Source organism: Antedon mediterranea, chromosome 1 (genome assembly GCF_964355755.1).
Source record: "Antedon mediterranea chromosome 1, ecAntMedi1.1, whole genome shotgun sequence".
Lineage (NCBI taxonomy): Eukaryota > Metazoa > Echinodermata > Crinoidea > Comatulida > Antedonidae > Antedon > Antedon mediterranea.
Genome location: NC_092670.1, coordinates 5,288,183 through 5,305,707, shown reverse-complemented (window position 1 = coordinate 5,305,707; position 17,525 = coordinate 5,288,183). Strand labels below are relative to the sequence as shown.

Below are 17,525 nucleotides of genomic sequence, written 5' to 3'. Positions count from 1 at the left end.
CACTGCAAGAAAATCTCACTTAAAATCATTAAAAAGTTATTCGATTGTTTTACAATTTCGGAGACAAAGCATTGAAACATTCTTGGATTAAATGTGTTTTAATTCGTGTACGTCACCGTACATTTATTGACAACTTAAAGGGCCTTTAAAATAAATCACATATATTTTAAAATTAAAATAAATATTTCTAAATTTCTATTATTGTTATTTGTTAATAATAGATAGGCCTACTAATACATTATATAGGTCTAACTGTAGTTGAATCAACCGAACGTATCATTATTTCAGTTCAGTTTCAGTAGGTTGAGGCAATTCAAGAATAACCACTTTTCACTTCATGCGAATTGGAAGACCGGTTTATGTACAGGCGTTTCCATCCATCTGCATTTTATGAAAAGCACACAAGTAGGCCTACTCATAATTAAAGGATTGGCGCGGGTGGTAAACGTTTCGCTTATTGAGACACAGGGATTTTATACTGTAGGACTTATTCTTCAAGCTTTTTTAAAGTACATGTAGAAACAATGTCACCAATCTGTGAAGTCTGAAAAAATAGAAAGAATGGATTATAAACAAAAATACCGATTCTCCTAAATATTGGATTGGTGGTCGAGATTTGAGAACAAGTTATTATGAAATGTATTTCTCTTCTCTTCGTTCTTTAATCTTTTACTTTATTTTTGCATTTATTATCATCATAATCACTATTATCCTAATTTATATTTCAATCAAAATTGGTTATTCTAATTAGATTACTTCTTTCAAACTTCCAACGCAAGGACGTACGCGCAACGCAAGCGAGTTGACCAATGACAAGCCACCTTTCGAATAATCCATCGCTTGTGATTGGTCGCTAGTGTTTACTTTCTTTTCACATTTTCACCATCACTGCTAGTTACCGTACATATTATCATAATAATTAGATTACCTCTTTCAGATTTCCATTTTCTAGCATCTCTTTTGTAATAACGCGCTGGAGTCCGTCTTTTGGAGTTTCTGTCAAAATTAGTTTCTTGTCTTGTAATTCAAGAAGAACCTGAAGCGAAAGGAAAACACAATTTACAATTTTTTCTACATCATCATCGCTATATTCTTAAAAACATGTACATTCCTGTGAATGTTGAAATAAAGTTTTTCTGTGTCTGTATCTTTAACAGAAGGCATTATGTGGGAGTGATACATTTGTGCTCATGTATTATTATTATTTCCTCTAGTTGTTTTTCTCAGAGGTAACCTAATGGTAATTTCTGAGCCTTAACACACCTGCTCCGAGCAGATTTCAACACTCAATCTAGGCTTAGACTTAATATTATAGAAATATTCATTTGCCACAATTCCGGAATGGATCATCTATGGAAGACTTTTATACCTTTGTCCCGCCTATTGTATCACGGGGATTAGTTTCAATTCACAGCCGGATTTGGTCGTAGGCCTACTTCCTCAGCGTCGAATTTTTGACAATTTTAAAAAGCTTTTAATGTATACTTATGATATTAGATGATAAACAAAACCGAAGAAGTTCACAATTTCATTTTTGCTTGTATATAGTAAGTTAGAATGAATCGGGCGCACCTTTTTGGAAAAAGCCGAACATTAATAAGAATTGACTAAAACCTGTATATAAAATGTATTCTTATCATTGCTTTTTGGGTGCGTTATTAAAACTGATGATGATATCTGACGTTAGAAAAAACATTTTTATACCTTAGCTTCAAGATTAGAATGTTTTAGGGTTTCGTCTTTTGATTCGCCTAAAGTAAACTGCCTTGCCCCGAGACTGAACGAACCAACAACTGTAGTAAACGAGACTTTGTTGTCTTCTTGCTCAATTACAATCTGCTGCTTCATCATTCCTCCCATCATTTGTGCAGCATGGCCGACACCTGAAAACAAATATGGTTTTAGGTAAAATATCCGTCAATTTCAGGTACTTTAAACTTAATCAGTAAAGTTAGGTTGGCGGTACACCATGTGTGCGTGTTTCCTGGAAGAAATAATGTATTGTTGAGAATGTTTCGAAGTTTGTGGAGCCAACAGGGTGTCGCAAATGCAAACTTCTAAACATCACTGTGATAATACTTTCAACAAACAAATAGTCCTAAAACATAGAAGTGGCATAGATGATACGGTACATGCACATTTTATTTCGAGTAGTATAGTAGTATACGTATGAAACGCCATATGTGCCAAAATATATATCTTTTTACTAATATTAAGTCGAAACTCTGTCTGGAACCCAGACTAACATTCAAATAGTGTTGTACAGTACTTTATCAAGATTACAGAATGGTAATGGCCTACTTACACTCAAAAGTGTAAAATATTATGTGGAACAATGATGATGGTGTAATTATTTAACTCATAACTATAACCAGCATATTATTCGGATTATATTACATAGGAGGAGCGTAATAAAACTGAATTAATATCCACGTTTCACGCTCAGTCTAGGTACTCCTGACAAACAATTATTTTGATTAAACTTTATTCAATAATGACTAATGTCCTAAAACCAATATTTCGTTATCACATCATGGAGGCATTCATTCTCTTCCTTTCAACACTCTTTAACTGGTAACTTCCTCCAAATTAAACCATGCGTTTTCGTGGTGTACCAAATATATTAACACATTTATATTATCACACAGACAGTTAGCACAAAATGTTTAAATTATACAATTAAATATAGAACCCGATATAGGTGGTAAAACAAAAAAAAATATACCAGATTGTCCACTAAATAATTTCAGTACATTTAAATAATTCAAAACATCGAATCCTAAGCGTGTTTCGATACTAGCCTAGTTTTATTTTATCAAATAAGCTAGGCCTACGAAAGCTAGGCCTACGAAAGATATTGATGATCGGAAACTTACCAATAGCCGTTAAAAATGCACCAACATTCTCCTTATTTTCTACGAGATATTTACCACTAAAGTTTGCCATAGTATCTGTCTATAGTCAATAGCGTTGATCTTCCTTTAGTTGACAAGATTGTTTGTGAGATTTGCAAAACGTTAGTCGACTTTTAAATGTTTCGTGATACCCTAAACGGGTACCTGCGAAAATGAGTAGGCCTACACAATACCGTCATCAATTAAGTGAAAATTAATATGATAGCAATAGTTATGGTTTCTCAATTAAACAACTGCTTTCGAACAAAGAATGTTTAATTATGATGGTTTTATAAGTTTCCTTTAAGTTTTTTCTTAAATCAACTCGTATGACGTGGACATTAAAACTATTAATTATACCTATCATACCTACTACAGTAAATCAATAGGTTATTTTTGATTTGTACATGATCCAGCTAGGTTCAATTCTTATCTTTTCTGAAAGATATTCTTCTATATTCATAGGTGTTATTGTTTAATATTGTCTATTATTATATTTCATTTTATATTTATAATTCACTTTCTCCACCCTATGCTAGAGTTATAGATCGCACCCGAGTATTCCTGTACTGTGGTAGACCAACCGAAGCGTCGTGCCCAACTTATTCTTACCTATTTTTATAATAAATCTAATATTTATTTGACACACAGAGTCAATACCGGTGCAGGTACCTGTTTAGTTATTTTGTATTAGAGGCCCTACTAATCGTAACCACACCTCATTTACCTTCAATTTATCTCATGAAGGAAAATAGAAACACATAGAACTAATTGTGCAAGCTATCAAATAGCATTTTAGGTCGCCCCGCTACTCCAAAGTGACTACTGACTAAAACAATAAATCTCAACATCCTTGGACATTTTATTCTAGTAACGATGGAATGTTATACTATTGTATATTTTTTTATAATCAATGTTAATATTACGACTTATGGCGTCTACACATAAAAAAAACACCAGTAAAAAACCCATGTACAGTAGTGATAAAACGAGATCTTTACCATTTACTGGCGTATGACACGCGTGCATTGCGAGGTTCAGTTAGTTCCTATTTGAATCTAGTATAGTATAGAGGATCCACACACGAATTTCACTCGATAATAACACGCTAGTTTCCCGCGTGTGATGGTAAACGATCTGTTAGCCGTACTGTACATGAGTAACAATGTAAAGCAAATATAAAACATAATATACAGATAATATTAAGTAACATAGTATATTGAATTATATTAATATAAACAACAAGTGGAAGGCTGTTGTATACAGTGTGAATGATGCATAGCTAAGTATGTTTAGGTTTCACGACAAACGCTGCTGTATGGCATGTGAAGCATCATCATAAAGCCTGTCTACAAATCACAAAAGCAAAATAAAAACAAGAAAAATGATTAAGGTATATAAAATGGTTCATCAAAATTAATACTCCTATGAATATATTCTTAGTACAGTAATACTAATTAGCAATAATAACAAATCGTATAAGTATATAGTATATATATTATTTACTACTCATATTTTATTATTAGTTTTTATTTCTATAGTATTTACAATTAAGACAATTAGTCATTTTCATATTGCAAAATATGCTACATCAATTTTTGTTTTAAATATTTCGATCATTCACTCAACTTTCTATTCAACTTATTTTACAGCTCCCTCAGTGATAACAACAACCAAACACAATGCGGACGAAACATGACACATATTGCATTTTTTTGCTGGTCTTGGTATATCATGACACTATTACGTTACACATAGGTTATATTACATCAATCAAGGCAATAAAAACATCTTATTTTGTCTTCAAACATGCTACAACATTTCTAACAAACTGTTCACTCTTCACTAGCAGTAACAGTCAAGTTATTTCAAATTTAAAAATAAACACAGTGTGAGATAATTGTAGCCAAATATATTAACAGTCAATATGCTGTAATGTTAAATTGTGTGTACAGTATTGCAGTAACAATTCATTAGTTGCTTAAATAATAATTAATAAATATTACTTATTACAAGATAGAATTATAGATTTATGTACCAAAAATATTCTAAGAACTTTATTAAAGCATTCAACATATCTTAAAATACTGCAGTAACTGTACACTGTTCGCTGCAGTAATGCATTACAAATGTGAGGGCATACCATAAAATTTACTGCAAGACAAATGATTTCAGTAGCAAAAATATCTGTAATTAAATATTTAATTTTAAAAATATTTAATTATATAAATTCAATTTCATATACTTACATTTGAAATTTAGTGATAAGTTAGCATTTTTATTTTATATTGAAATAAAGAGATGATGTAATTTCACTACCATATTTGGGAGCATCATGGGTGTCCCAAAGGAAAGGCTCTACTGTAATCACAGTTTTAGAAATTAATCATAAAAAAAGAAATATTAATAGAACGTCTGTAATTAATTAATATTAATACAATTATATATATTTAAAAATTATTACAAAATATAAACTAACTATAATAATAAACATAATCTCAATTGAATATAATACATTTAGCAAAAAATACCTTTGGAATATACTTATTATACATCATTGTATTTAAATCAAATGTCAAATGAGTAAAATTTTATGGATGAAAATTGACTTGACTTATTCAAGGTTTTTCTATAGTTAAATGAAATCATTAGTAGGGTTGGATGGAATGAGTTTTAATACTTGGCCTAAAGCACAATTCAATGCCATGCACTGTAATGAAAATATTACATGCATGGCTTACACCAGGGCCGCAGCCGAAATGGCAGACATCATCCCCGTACCCTAGGTACAGCTTGTATTACTATCAATATTAATAAATATTATCCATTTTTGCTTTGTCAGATTTTAACCTCTTTCTACGGCCCAGCTTACACCACTCATGATTGGAAATGATGAACAATGAACCATACATGCTGTAAAATCTGAAGGCTAGGTACCATAACAATACCACTGTTTGATCTTATTGTACAACACATATATTGCATGATCAGCCATGCAAGGCATAAGCCTACCAGGCCCATAAACACCACTTTTTACACTATTAATTAGTTCTATGTTTGCCTCAGTAATGCTCAGGTCCTTAAACGCGACATCCACTAAAATTGCATGATTTACAAAAACACTACACATTTTCATGGTCCAAAATAACATTTACGAATGTATGGTCCAGTAAACTCCGATTTCACTTAAACACCACTCATTTCGGATATCCACAAATGTCCACATTGTTGCCTAGAAATGGTAAACATTCTTGAAAACTGACTGCATATCCATATTATTTTGCTATTAGACGCGACTTGTATTTTGTGCTGAAGTTCAGATGATCCGTCGATTACGCAATATGGTCCAATAACTCAAATATCACATAAACACCACTCATTTCAGATATCTACAAATGTCCACATTGTTGCCTAGAAACGGTAAACATTCTTGACAACTGACTGCATATCCGTATTATTTTGCTTGCATTTGTGCTAGAGTCTAGATGATCTGTCGATTACGCAATTTGCAATTTTTTATAAACAATTAAACTATAAATAATGTATTGCTTTCATAAAAAAGAGAGCATAATTGATAAACTTTATGATGGCGTACAATTTATAAGCTTTGTATCTTGGTATAGCAGTTTTTCAACGGTAGTACAACATCTTGTTGGAATGGCATCGCTCATGCTTCTTTACCGTGAAATAAGTGTTTATATTTTAGGATTCCATAGTGAGTCACTTCTTCAATTAACTCACGTTTTTGCCATCCATATATTACTAATGCTAGAAATATAATTGATATAAATGCTCTCGTTCTGAAAAAAAAAAAGAACTTGTTTTTGTGGTTAAAAGCATTTAAAAAAGACAAATTTAATATTGATATTATTAGACTTCTAAGTCTAAGTTTGCTTAGCCAAAATGTGGACACAAGATAGTGCGAACCGTACCCCTCTGGTTCTGATGGTTGAGTGTTCTAAATTGAGGGCCAGCACTTAACTTGGTGCACATTTTGAGATAAATAGGATGTACTTGATGGACCTGTGAACGAGTGACTAATACTGCCTTAACATTTGATTCTTGGTACTCTATATAAATGTTTCCAGTATCATACAAGAAATCACATGTGACGCCTGTATCATAGACTCTAACAAAACACTTACCTTCTCTCTAGGATACACGCAGAACATATGATACACATGGTACGCTCCATTATAGAATTTGATATGATACTGTGATATTGATATTTGTGAAGAAGTAACACTGAGGATCAGGTGCAGCCACTGAGATTTTTGTATTAAATAAGTCATTTTGGTTTAAAACACAACATGGAAGTGAGCACGCTGGGGTTGGTATGCACCTACCAAATCTTGAACTCCCCTTGTACTAGACCATGTCTTGGTAGAAGCTTACAAAAAACAACAAAAAAGCTTACCTCGTTTTGAAGAAAGGTGCAAGTATACTAGCTAATGTTGATAGAACTAGTAAAACAACTGCTAATACGGCTAACACTATATTGGTGACTTTATAAACCAGGGCGCGTGTGTTGGCATTGTATTGGTAACCCTCTAGTGTAATCACTTGCTGTTGCTGCTGTGCTAACTCCATCTTTCCAATCTAAATACAGAGAAATAATGGTTATTAAAAAATGTTGTATATACAGTGATTTACTAAACAGATATTACTGCATGTAAGCCAACCCTAAGCTCTGTCTACACTATCAAACTAGTTTGACAAAAAAAGTGTGATGTGCCCAAATATGGTAGTAATATGATGTCATTGTGTCCATATATGTGCACATAAAGTTTGATAGTGTAGACAGAGCTTTAGAGTTAGTGTTAAAGTTTGGCCAATCAAATAAGCACCTTAAATTGCTGGTAAACGAAATGCAACCTTAAATTGCTGGTGAACAGGCAAAGTTGGCAAGTAAAAATGTGGGTTTGCGGTTCTAAATTTTAGTATTTTATGTGAACAAAACATATTATTATTGATCAATCGATTGGTGTTTGTGTATTTATCTATTTCAGTTACAGTATCTACAAAGTATATGTAACCATCACATGTGTGTAAATTACAAATTTGATGAAGCAAGCTATGTATGTATGGCAGTTGAATATTTTACTTGAGCATGACAAATTGTCACACTAAACACACATTGAAGCTCTGGCATGGTGCACTGACTGGCTAGCTCAGGCCTATCTGAACTAGCAATGCTTGCTGGCCTAGGAATGAGGCCAATGTGCTAATATTATTTAAACTACTTTGGCAATCATTTAAGATGTTTGTTAATTTGAATGCTAATACATATGATACGGCATTTTCATTAAAATTATGTCTAAATTTATCAGACATACTAACACATACTGTAATCCATACATAAATCATTGAGACGTGTATCATTTTATTTGAATTGCTGAATTTCTATACTGACCCTAGTTTGACACTGCCCAATGGCATCTTGGAAGTCCCTAGTCCACTCCGCCGCCTGGTATTCAACCTTCTCTTCCAATGACCTCACAACCTGCCGTAGATCCATCAATTCACTTTGGTGAAGATTGTTTATGTCGTACAATCCCTCATCTATTGAATTATATCTATACTGAATTTCTTGCGTTGACATGTTCAGCATTTGGATTCGTTGTGTTTGGTCACGTAACGCTACCTGTAATTAGAATGTTAACATATAAAATCTCCCCTATTCTTCTTTATTAGTTTGGAAAATGTTTTCAAACAATTTTGCTAAGTATATTTCTGGAAAATCAATATATTTGTGACATCAAAAAAGCCTATTAAAATCTTGAGTTATATGCATTTTCAATATAAATAATTTGCCCATAAAAAGATAGACAGCAAAAATATTTTGATTTGTTGACAAGGTTTGCGGTACACCACATATATAGTTCTTAAATTGAAACCGTTTCTTGATGTTTTGATCAATATACTAAGAATGAGGAATATTTTTTGACAATTTGAAAGTTTACAAACAGTTTCTATGGACATTATTATTTTGAATGCAAATGTTTTTGTTGTGAAGGAAAAGTGAAAAAACGTTGAAACTCGTCACCCAACGTTTCGTGTGTTATCAACATACTTTCTCAAGGTAACAATAACATTTGCATTTAAAATATATATTTGAATGGGAGATGGATTTATTTTATTTTATTTTATTTTTTTTTACATTATTATTGATAGAACAGAAGGAAATTGTACAACTTGTAAGCATAGAGAAATAAGTATTGTAACTTAATTTTTATTATAAGATTTATCACTCACTTGTAATTCTTCTATTGCTTGATGGATTTCTCGTTGACTAGCTTGTACATCTTGGATCTGTTCACCCAGCAATGACACTTTGCTGGGTGATGGAGAAGGTTCTCTTTCATCAGCACTTGATGTCATACCATTGGCAGCTGAACCGGATAATAAACTGGAGTTATCGTCATCACCATCCTCACTTAAAACAGATTAGATACATGTTATAGTTTTGCTAAAGCTCAGCCTACACTATCAAACTAGTTTGACAAAAAAAGTTTGATGTGCCCAAATACGGTAGTGATATAACATCATCATGTCCATATATAGGCACATCACATTGTTTTTGTCACATAAAGTTTGATAGCGTAGACAGAGCTTAAAAGCCGGTTTCCATTTGAAAACCTCAAAAGAACAGGATTTTCTTTGAAAATGGCTATATACAAAAGCATTGACAGCTTGATTTTTATAAAATAAATTAAACTTCTTTTAAAAATAAAATAATGGAATTAAGAGAAAAAATGCAGGAAGATAATTTAAAAAATTACCTGTGGCTCTGAATGCTACTGGAATTAAATGTTGGTGGCGCTGTATACCACATAGTTTTTGATTTTGATTTTGATGATACATTGTCTTCATCATCATCTATTAAATGTAGAGGAATTAGAATTAGAAATGTGAGGACGTGTGGCGCAGGGTGTTGGACGTTGGACTGATCGTGAGACCGAGGTTCGAATCCAACTCTCGCCGCATTGCTTGTCCCCTTAGGCAAGATACTTTACTTACGTTTGCCTCTCGCCACCCAGGTGTATAAATGGGTACCCGGTTAGATCAAGACACAACTTTGCGCTGATTACTAGCTGCATTATGGGAGTATGTTTCCATACGTGTTTGATCCAAAAAAATGACTGGGGTAATAATGTGCAGTGCTTAGAGAAGCTTGCATGTAGAGCGCTATATAAGAATGAACTATCATTATGATAAAGTAATTTGTTGTAAAAATACACCTCGGGTCTTCATAGAGGGTAGAATAAAGGGGGTTAGTCTTAGAAACAATAGACGTTTTCTCTTACAGGAAATGTTTTGTATAATTATGGATATACATACAGTATATCTGAAATAAAATAATTAATATAGAAAACAAAACAAAGTGTGAATGGATACTTACGTATAATATCAAGATTATCAACACTTCCTGATCTCTTTCTACCTATTCTGTTGGCAAGTTCTTTAGGCTTAGAAACTACTGCACTAAAAAATAAAAAAGAGAAGAAGAGTTTAATACTAATGAAACCTCCAGGCCATACAAATCTACACCCAGTATTAGTCTACATGCTAAAATTACTACATGTGTAATGTTAACTACAAAATAAATGGACTAAGTAAGACGATGATACCAGATCGTACTGAACGTAGATTAATATGATGCAGGTTGCAGTACTTTATTACATGTTCATTTATAATAGTTATTGGTTGTATGAATGTGGATAAACCTTATAGGCTAGAATGGGGAATGCTAGGTACAGTAGGTTCATATAGTTACAGCAAGGCAATCAAACAACAGGATGCTGAGATCAAAGGGTTCATCTGTGGCTGCGACACGATTGACAGTTACACGCCCCTTAACAGACACTGCACACCGCGGAGAATATGTATAGTACAGTACTGTTAGTATTTGTCCCAGCCAGACATAAGATCAAAGAACTTTTATGTGTTCTTATCATGGCAAGGTGATCTCAGTGCCCTGTTGTTATATTGCCTTGGTTACAGCACCTAATAGAGAAATATGTTCATGTATAATTATCTGAAATGTGTGTGTAGCTTTTTAATGCTACACACATAACTGTTGTAGGTTTGTAAAAATTGTCTCATTATAGCAGTCTCTCGAATTAAATGACTAACTAAATTGTTCCATCTAGAGCACTTTATAAATGCTGAATCAAAATAGCAATATGAAGAGTGTTGACCAAGCAACTCTACTGTATGTGAATTGTGTATTGGAATGCATGCATTTTAAGTTGCTCATGGGTGTATTACTATGGTACTAACTGCTAATTTAATATTTTTATTGCCTTTTTATTCTTCAAGAATGTACTTTGTGATTTAAATTGTATTAAAATTGATTTAAATTGTATTTTAAATTGAATAATAGAGGGCCCTGGATATCAGGGAAATGGAAGGGTCACTCTCTATACATTGTGGAAATAAAAAATAAAATTAAAATAACATTGTTTACTATGGCTATGATTTATAAACGAAAATACTAATGTGATTTAAAACCTGCTTGAAAACTACACTACCTAAAGCTACAACACATACAACAAATACCACACAATGTACAAAATAAATTATATTTATAGCATAGTGATGAAAGAACAATCATAGAGCATGTAAAATAATGATTACTACATGGTATGTAGCCCAAACAAAGCCAATTGAAAAGTAATATACTTTTCAATTGGCAAAAAAACAATTGTTTTTCTCAAATGTTGGGTCGGTCGGGGACTAATAATAACAAAAAAAAACTTCCATCTACTACAACAAAATATAAGTTATAATTATATACATTAATGATTAATCCAATCCAATTGCACATGTAAACTGTTTACATATACAAAGTGTCAATTTCAAGTTTCTAGTGATTTCGTGTATGAATTTTCATATTTGTTATTACTACTCATAATAAATATTTACAGTATGAATAAATAAGACTTTTCCAAAGATCTGTACTATGTAGCTTAAATGAAAATGTATTATATTACAGCTAATCAAATGAAGATAAATGTGATTTGGATCTAAACAATACATACATAAATGAATTAAGCCCATTCTTTCCTTGTTTTGTACTGTATTCAAATACATTATTTGGAAATGAATAAAAAGTTACTAGGAAAAGAAGCAAATATAACTTAATATAGTTTGATCTTTATGTTATATTTTAAATGAATAAAAATGATTAATATTAGCCTTGTGATTTAATTTCTAATGATACTTTATTATAAAAAAATATTGCAGCTCGAATGGCAAAAAAAAAAATCTGGAAAATTAACTAAGGAAATATTAAGATTTATTTTGTTAAATTATAGCATGTACAGTACCTGTTGTCTTTTTTCTTTTCTCAATCGTAAAAAATAAAATACTATTTTTGTTAGAAACAGAATAAAGCATCCATTAAACACTTAGAACAGTTGATTTACTTTCAAAACACATGGTAACTATTAAACAGCAAGATTTCATTTATATATGCATTCCCTCAATCTTTTGTCCTTTTTGTAAATGCGAATTCATCGTAAAAAAGTACAGTAGCATTCTTAATAACAATATATAATTGATAAAGTCAAATTCTGTAAATAATAAATACAGTTTAACCAGAACTGGACACCCACTTGTCTGAGACATTCAACCAATAGAGATGACCCAACTTTTTAGAGTCATGTGGTAAATAATTGCCATTCTTAAAATAGATGGCCTCTCAATTTTACATTGTAATTTAATTTATTCGTATTATGTCATCACATTAAAATATGTATTGCTAGGGGCAATATATATTTTCACCATTGCAGAAAAATTGTTATTGTTGTCAAAAAACTATTTGTACTGTCTAATGGTTTTAAATTCGTATATAAAAATAGAAATAGTCTCTATACACTGTTTAAACACAAGTGTAAAAAGAAAGAAAGTGTTATTGTTAAATAAACCAGGAAAAAGCCTAAGCCTAGTCTAGGCTGTGGAAGGTAAATTATACAAAACCACCCAAAATATTTGCCTCCAAAAAGTCCTCATCGGTCAAAGAACAAAAACAGAGGGATGAGTTTGTTATGGGAGGTGTCTACTTTTACTTACAACAGAAAGTTATGCACATATACTAACATTTTAAGTTATCTGTAAGCCACTATAAAACAAACCTCATGCTATTAGGAGAGGAAAGTCTGGCAAAAAATAAAATTTGCTGCTGTAGCTAGAAGTACTGTAGCAGCAGGATTATAGGAACGAACAGATTATGGGAGGTAGAACTAGATGGGATAATAGCTAATACCCTTTTCACATCTGCAAAATGTAACAACTTATAACAAGTTGTAACCAGGTTTGCATAGTGTGAAGACAATTTTGTGGAAAATCTCCCGAGATTTTACAAGGGGCCCTTGTAAAATTTCGGAAGAAAAACACACCAACAAGAGGAATGTGTTTTCATTCCGAGATGTTCTGAGTTGTTACTGCGTACATGTTTATTATCCTGATTTTAACTGATTAATCATAGTAATGAAATAGTGTGCAACTATTCTTTCCACCCAAGATTTCACAAGGTTCATATGTATGTGTGAAAACATGTAATAAGTCGGGAGATAAACCTGGTTACAAGTTGTAACAATTTATGCAGATGTGAAAAGGGTATAAGTTTCATTGGTCTGGCCATGCAGATGTGTTTTCTACAACTACCAGAGGGAAGGAGTGAAGGTTGAATCTATGGAACAAGCCAAATTGAGAGTTAAAATAATGCAAATGACTTAGGATAAATGATCATGTAAATTGGTGACATGGGCACTACATACTAAACTCCACTAATACTTCTTTTTTTCATTCAATAAACATTTCATGCTGCTTTGCTTGCATTTAAAACATTAATGTTTACCTAGCAGCAGTTTGGGTCAACTCTTGTAGACCTGTTGACCACCTACCACTACTACTACTACCACCACCACCACTTTTTTCAACTTTCTCAACCTTTTCAACGCTTCCTCTATTGGGTGATAGAGATAGCACGGCTCTACAAATAAGAATTTAGGATTTTTTAAATTCTGAATTGACTCAGATGGTACGCTACTCAGAATGAATTTCTGACTGTTTGGATTGCTTGTGTGTTTCATGTCATGTGGCGCAAATAGGCCTACTTGGTATCTACGGCGCAGGCCTTTTGGGAAACCCCTTTAAAAAAGTCCTGCGACCGACCGCTCCTGGTTATTGACCAACTTGGTATATATTTTTTTATAAATGTATGTAGAGAAATAGAGCTACCACGGCAACAAAATAATAAATAGCTAGATACTTACCCACCGATACCTGAAACTCGGTCGCTGATGTTATCTTTTACATTCCTGTAAAATTGAAAAGTATAGTCAATTTAGAAAGTTGACCAAAATGGAAGTATTATCACAAAATATATAACACTAAAATAAATTCCTGTAAATTGATTAGACGATTGTGGGTCACATGGCGTGCAATAGTACGCACTATTGAACGGTGGTTCAATAGTGTTTTTTTTGGTGGAAAGAAAAAAAAAATCTTTTCACGTTTGGAAAATATTTTTATAATTTTCACCCCTAAACCCTTTTCATTTCATATATTTATTGTGATTAATTGGTTATTATATTGCTGTTATACACTTTTTCATAAATGTAATGGTTATCCCACACGCACGTAAAGTGATCATAAAAAATACAACATGTCACAATAATAGAATTGTCTGCATTAACAATTTTCCACCCACTCATTTATTTTTATTATATTAATAATTTCTATATTTCAAATTCACTTTTACAGTAACTGATAATTAGTTCTATTTTCATCTTTGAGTTAATATTAATTTCAAAGACGACTAATGACCACCCACTACTTCACCTCTATCGCTACATCTAATAATATAATTATGGAATAAATATATAATATGGAATAAAATTTACAGTTTTACAATACAATATTCACCATCTAAAGTTTGTTTATGTTCTAATTTATCCATACTGTAGCTGGTGCATTAAATATAAATATATATAACAGTAACTCTAAGAAAATTCTAGTCATTTCATTGGAGGATTGTGGGTCACATGATATTAAATAAATGTACTATAGCACTCTTGAGAGTACAGTGTCATTATATGCAATATGCTGGAAGCAGACGATGATGTGATGTGTAATACTGTACTCGGAGAAATATCCTTGTATTCAAAATGTACGAAATTTACCAAATTTACATATTTCATATTTGCTGACTGGTTATGAAAAAATGAAAAGGATTTAAAATGACTTTACCGTAGTCCTTGTTGAACGCCATGTAAAACTTCTTTTGGTTTCCTAGGCCCGACGGCACCATTCTGCTCTAAATCTTTCACCTTTTTTAAGTAACCTTCAAGTTTACGTTGTAAATTATCCATCGTGTTCTTAGACTTAAGGTTTCGTTTCTCAAACACGGACTTAATCCGTGCAACTTGTGCTTTGTCGCCATGTTCAGCAAGTTCCAAGTATTCTTTTACATTTTCTGTATCAAAAATTGATATTTTTGTTTTTAATATTAATTATTCAATATAAAAAAAAAGCTTGGCAATGAACATGCTTCTGGATTGGGCTTAGTATATTATAATGATTGAAATGAAGTAGAACTTATTAAGGGACATTTTTGGGACCCAAAAAAATGTTTCCCTGAATATATATATTTTCTATTGTTCATTTCACAGAAAGTGGCCCCTTAATATGGTTGTGCATTGTAGTTGTCCCCTTAATATGGGTGTCCCCTAAATATGGGTGTCCCCTAAATATGGGTGTCCCCTAAATATGGCTGTCCCCTTAATAGAGGTGCCCCAAATGATGTACAGTATTAAAATACCTTTGCAGCGTTTGATCTTTTAGTTGGAAGATTCATATGATACTTACCGTCACTTTGTTTTTGTTCAGCTTTTATCTGTTCTTTGATTCGTTTAATCTTCTGTCGATAATGTTCTCGTAAGTTCCGTGTTCTATCAAAGTCTGGCGTGTGGGTTCCATCGGTACTGTCTAGGCCTCCTATATCTGAACTTGTAGTCTGTATTGATAAACCATCAATCTAGAATAACAATAACATTATTAAAATTTCATTTATAAACAATCTTTTTGTATTTTTTAATACAGGGTGACCAGTGGCTGTGATGTACTACTAGTACACCGGGGTAACCCCCTACTTGTCTCGAAAGATGTACTACAGTAGGTTCTTTAAAGTGCACATGAGCTAGATGTGTACACTGGACATACGGTTTATAGTCTATCCGAGAAGACTTGTTCTCAACCAGAACCATAGAGCGAGTGAGCCTCGAACCCATGCCAATGTTATAGCTACGTAATCACGGTTCCACTGTCTTAACCGCTCGGCCACTCACTCTCTAATTGTCTCCAATGCCTGTCAAATATAGACCTTTAATAAAACCAAATTCACCATATACCTGTAATTTACACACAGGTGACACAAACATCTTGTGTAAACAAATTAGATATTGGTACTCCATGCTAATTTTTAGAAACACTTTGTAGAAAACCTACTGTACACCCACACAGCCTCTTAATAATATATGTTGTCAAATGCAATATACTTAACATTATTATGATATATTAATCTGTTTGTTTGCATGGAAAACCAATACAAATATTATAATATATATAATTAAATATAAAACCACAAAAATGAAATAGCATGTGAATTTCACTGAAGAAAAACAATTTCACAGATGTATTGTTCATGGAAACTCCCTAAACATTAAACATTTAAAGTAGACTTAAGCAATTGGAGTACAACACATTGGTTTACCATTGTAACAGTTTGTGTCTAATGTAAAAAAAAAAAGTGAGTCTCGCATCCGGGATTTACTTTTGATGAGGGACTTTAAAGGTAAACATGAGAATAATTAGTTTAAATGTCCAGTCACGCTTTAATACTCATGCTTGAAGAGCAAGATCACGCTATTAATTATTTTATGAAATACTACGAAACATTTTGTTCTCCTTATCTTAAAAATGTGAGTGAAAATCTCTAAATGCATAAATTTATGTTTATGAAATTGAGCTTCATATGTACAAAGCAAAAACCGATCAATACTGTGCAATCCTCAACAAGCCCTTATGAAAATGGTTTTAAGGTCAGAAACTGGACATCACACAGTGACCTTTTAACAGACTGACCTATGTTTTGTATACATTTTTTTGACAGTTTGTGAGAAGAGTAGAGTGTTGTGATTTGATAAGGAAGTTGTTGCTATAAACACAGGCATTTTAAGATGGCTAGAGGATACTCTACAATTATAGTCAGTAGGTTTTTAATAGTACTTGGACACACTTGAGGCTATCAAAACCATCAGTAGATAGTGCCTGCACTTGAGGCCAACCTTGATATGGACTATAAAAGTGTATTATGTGTACAATATCTATTACAATAGATATAAACACATAAAAGTAAATACTGGTATTTATTTATTTTTGTAATTTTTACAAAAAGGCTTAATATCCAAAACTGGAAGAATATTTGTGAGATGAGATTATAATATTAGAACATTATGATAATCATAAGTACATTTTCCAGTGAAACAGAAAACTAAACAGGAGACTATCACATGTTGAGGTTACTGTATATATATATACTGTGGATTTCCACAAAAATAATCG

At 32.3% G+C, this 17,525-nt stretch overlaps 2 protein-coding genes across 7 annotated transcripts in view; both read right to left on the bottom strand.

The window, feature by feature from the left end:
- Positions 1-110: 110 nt before the first annotated feature.
- Positions 111-3,030, bottom strand: LOC140054618 (fatty acid-binding protein, brain-like). The gene is made up of 4 exons (XM_072099682.1): positions 2,877-3,030; positions 1,705-1,883; positions 929-1,036; positions 111-544 (listed from the first exon to the last, which is right to left on the bottom strand). The coding sequence occupies exons 1-4, from the start codon at positions 2,944-2,946 to the stop codon at positions 488-490; spliced, it is 414 nt and encodes a 137-aa protein (XP_071955783.1). The 5' UTR covers positions 2,947-3,030; the 3' UTR covers positions 111-487.
- A 708-nt stretch (positions 3,031-3,738) lies between these two features.
- The window catches only part of LOC140054442 (transmembrane and coiled-coil domains protein 2-like), a 42,211-nt gene continuing 28,424 nt past the window's right edge, over positions 3,739-17,525 (bottom strand). For all 6 annotated transcript variants that reach the window (XM_072099463.1, XM_072099471.1, XM_072099430.1 and 3 more), the window contains 9 exons: positions 15,771-15,939; positions 15,153-15,378; positions 14,177-14,221; positions 10,297-10,379; positions 9,677-9,773; positions 9,150-9,330; positions 8,308-8,538; positions 7,312-7,493; positions 3,739-6,694 (listed from right to left, as the gene is read on the bottom strand). In XM_072099463.1, the coding sequence (XP_071955564.1) occupies positions 6,562-6,694; positions 7,312-7,493; positions 8,308-8,538; positions 9,150-9,330; positions 9,677-9,773; positions 10,297-10,379; positions 14,177-14,221; positions 15,153-15,378; positions 15,771-15,939 (1,347 nt within the window). In that variant the 3' untranslated portion in view covers positions 3,739-6,561. The remainder of the gene's footprint in view (positions 6,695-7,311; positions 7,494-8,307; positions 8,539-9,149; positions 9,331-9,676; positions 9,774-10,296; positions 10,380-14,176; positions 14,222-15,152; positions 15,379-15,770; positions 15,940-17,525) is intronic.

Bases quoted from the DNA above. Each gene is read 5' to 3' on its own strand.
- LOC140054618 (XM_072099682.1), bottom strand. From the start codon at position 2,946: ATGGCAAACTTTAGTGGTAAATATCTCGTAGAAAATAAGGAGAATGTT. The intron at 1,037-1,704 runs GTATAAAAATGT...CTTTCGCTTCAG, and splicing joins ATTCTAATCTTGAAGCTAAG to GTTCTTCTTGAATTACAAGA. The intron at 545-928 runs GTAATCTAATTA...CTATTTTTTCAG, and splicing joins AAAATGGAAATCTGAAAGAG to ACTTCACAGATTGGTGACAT.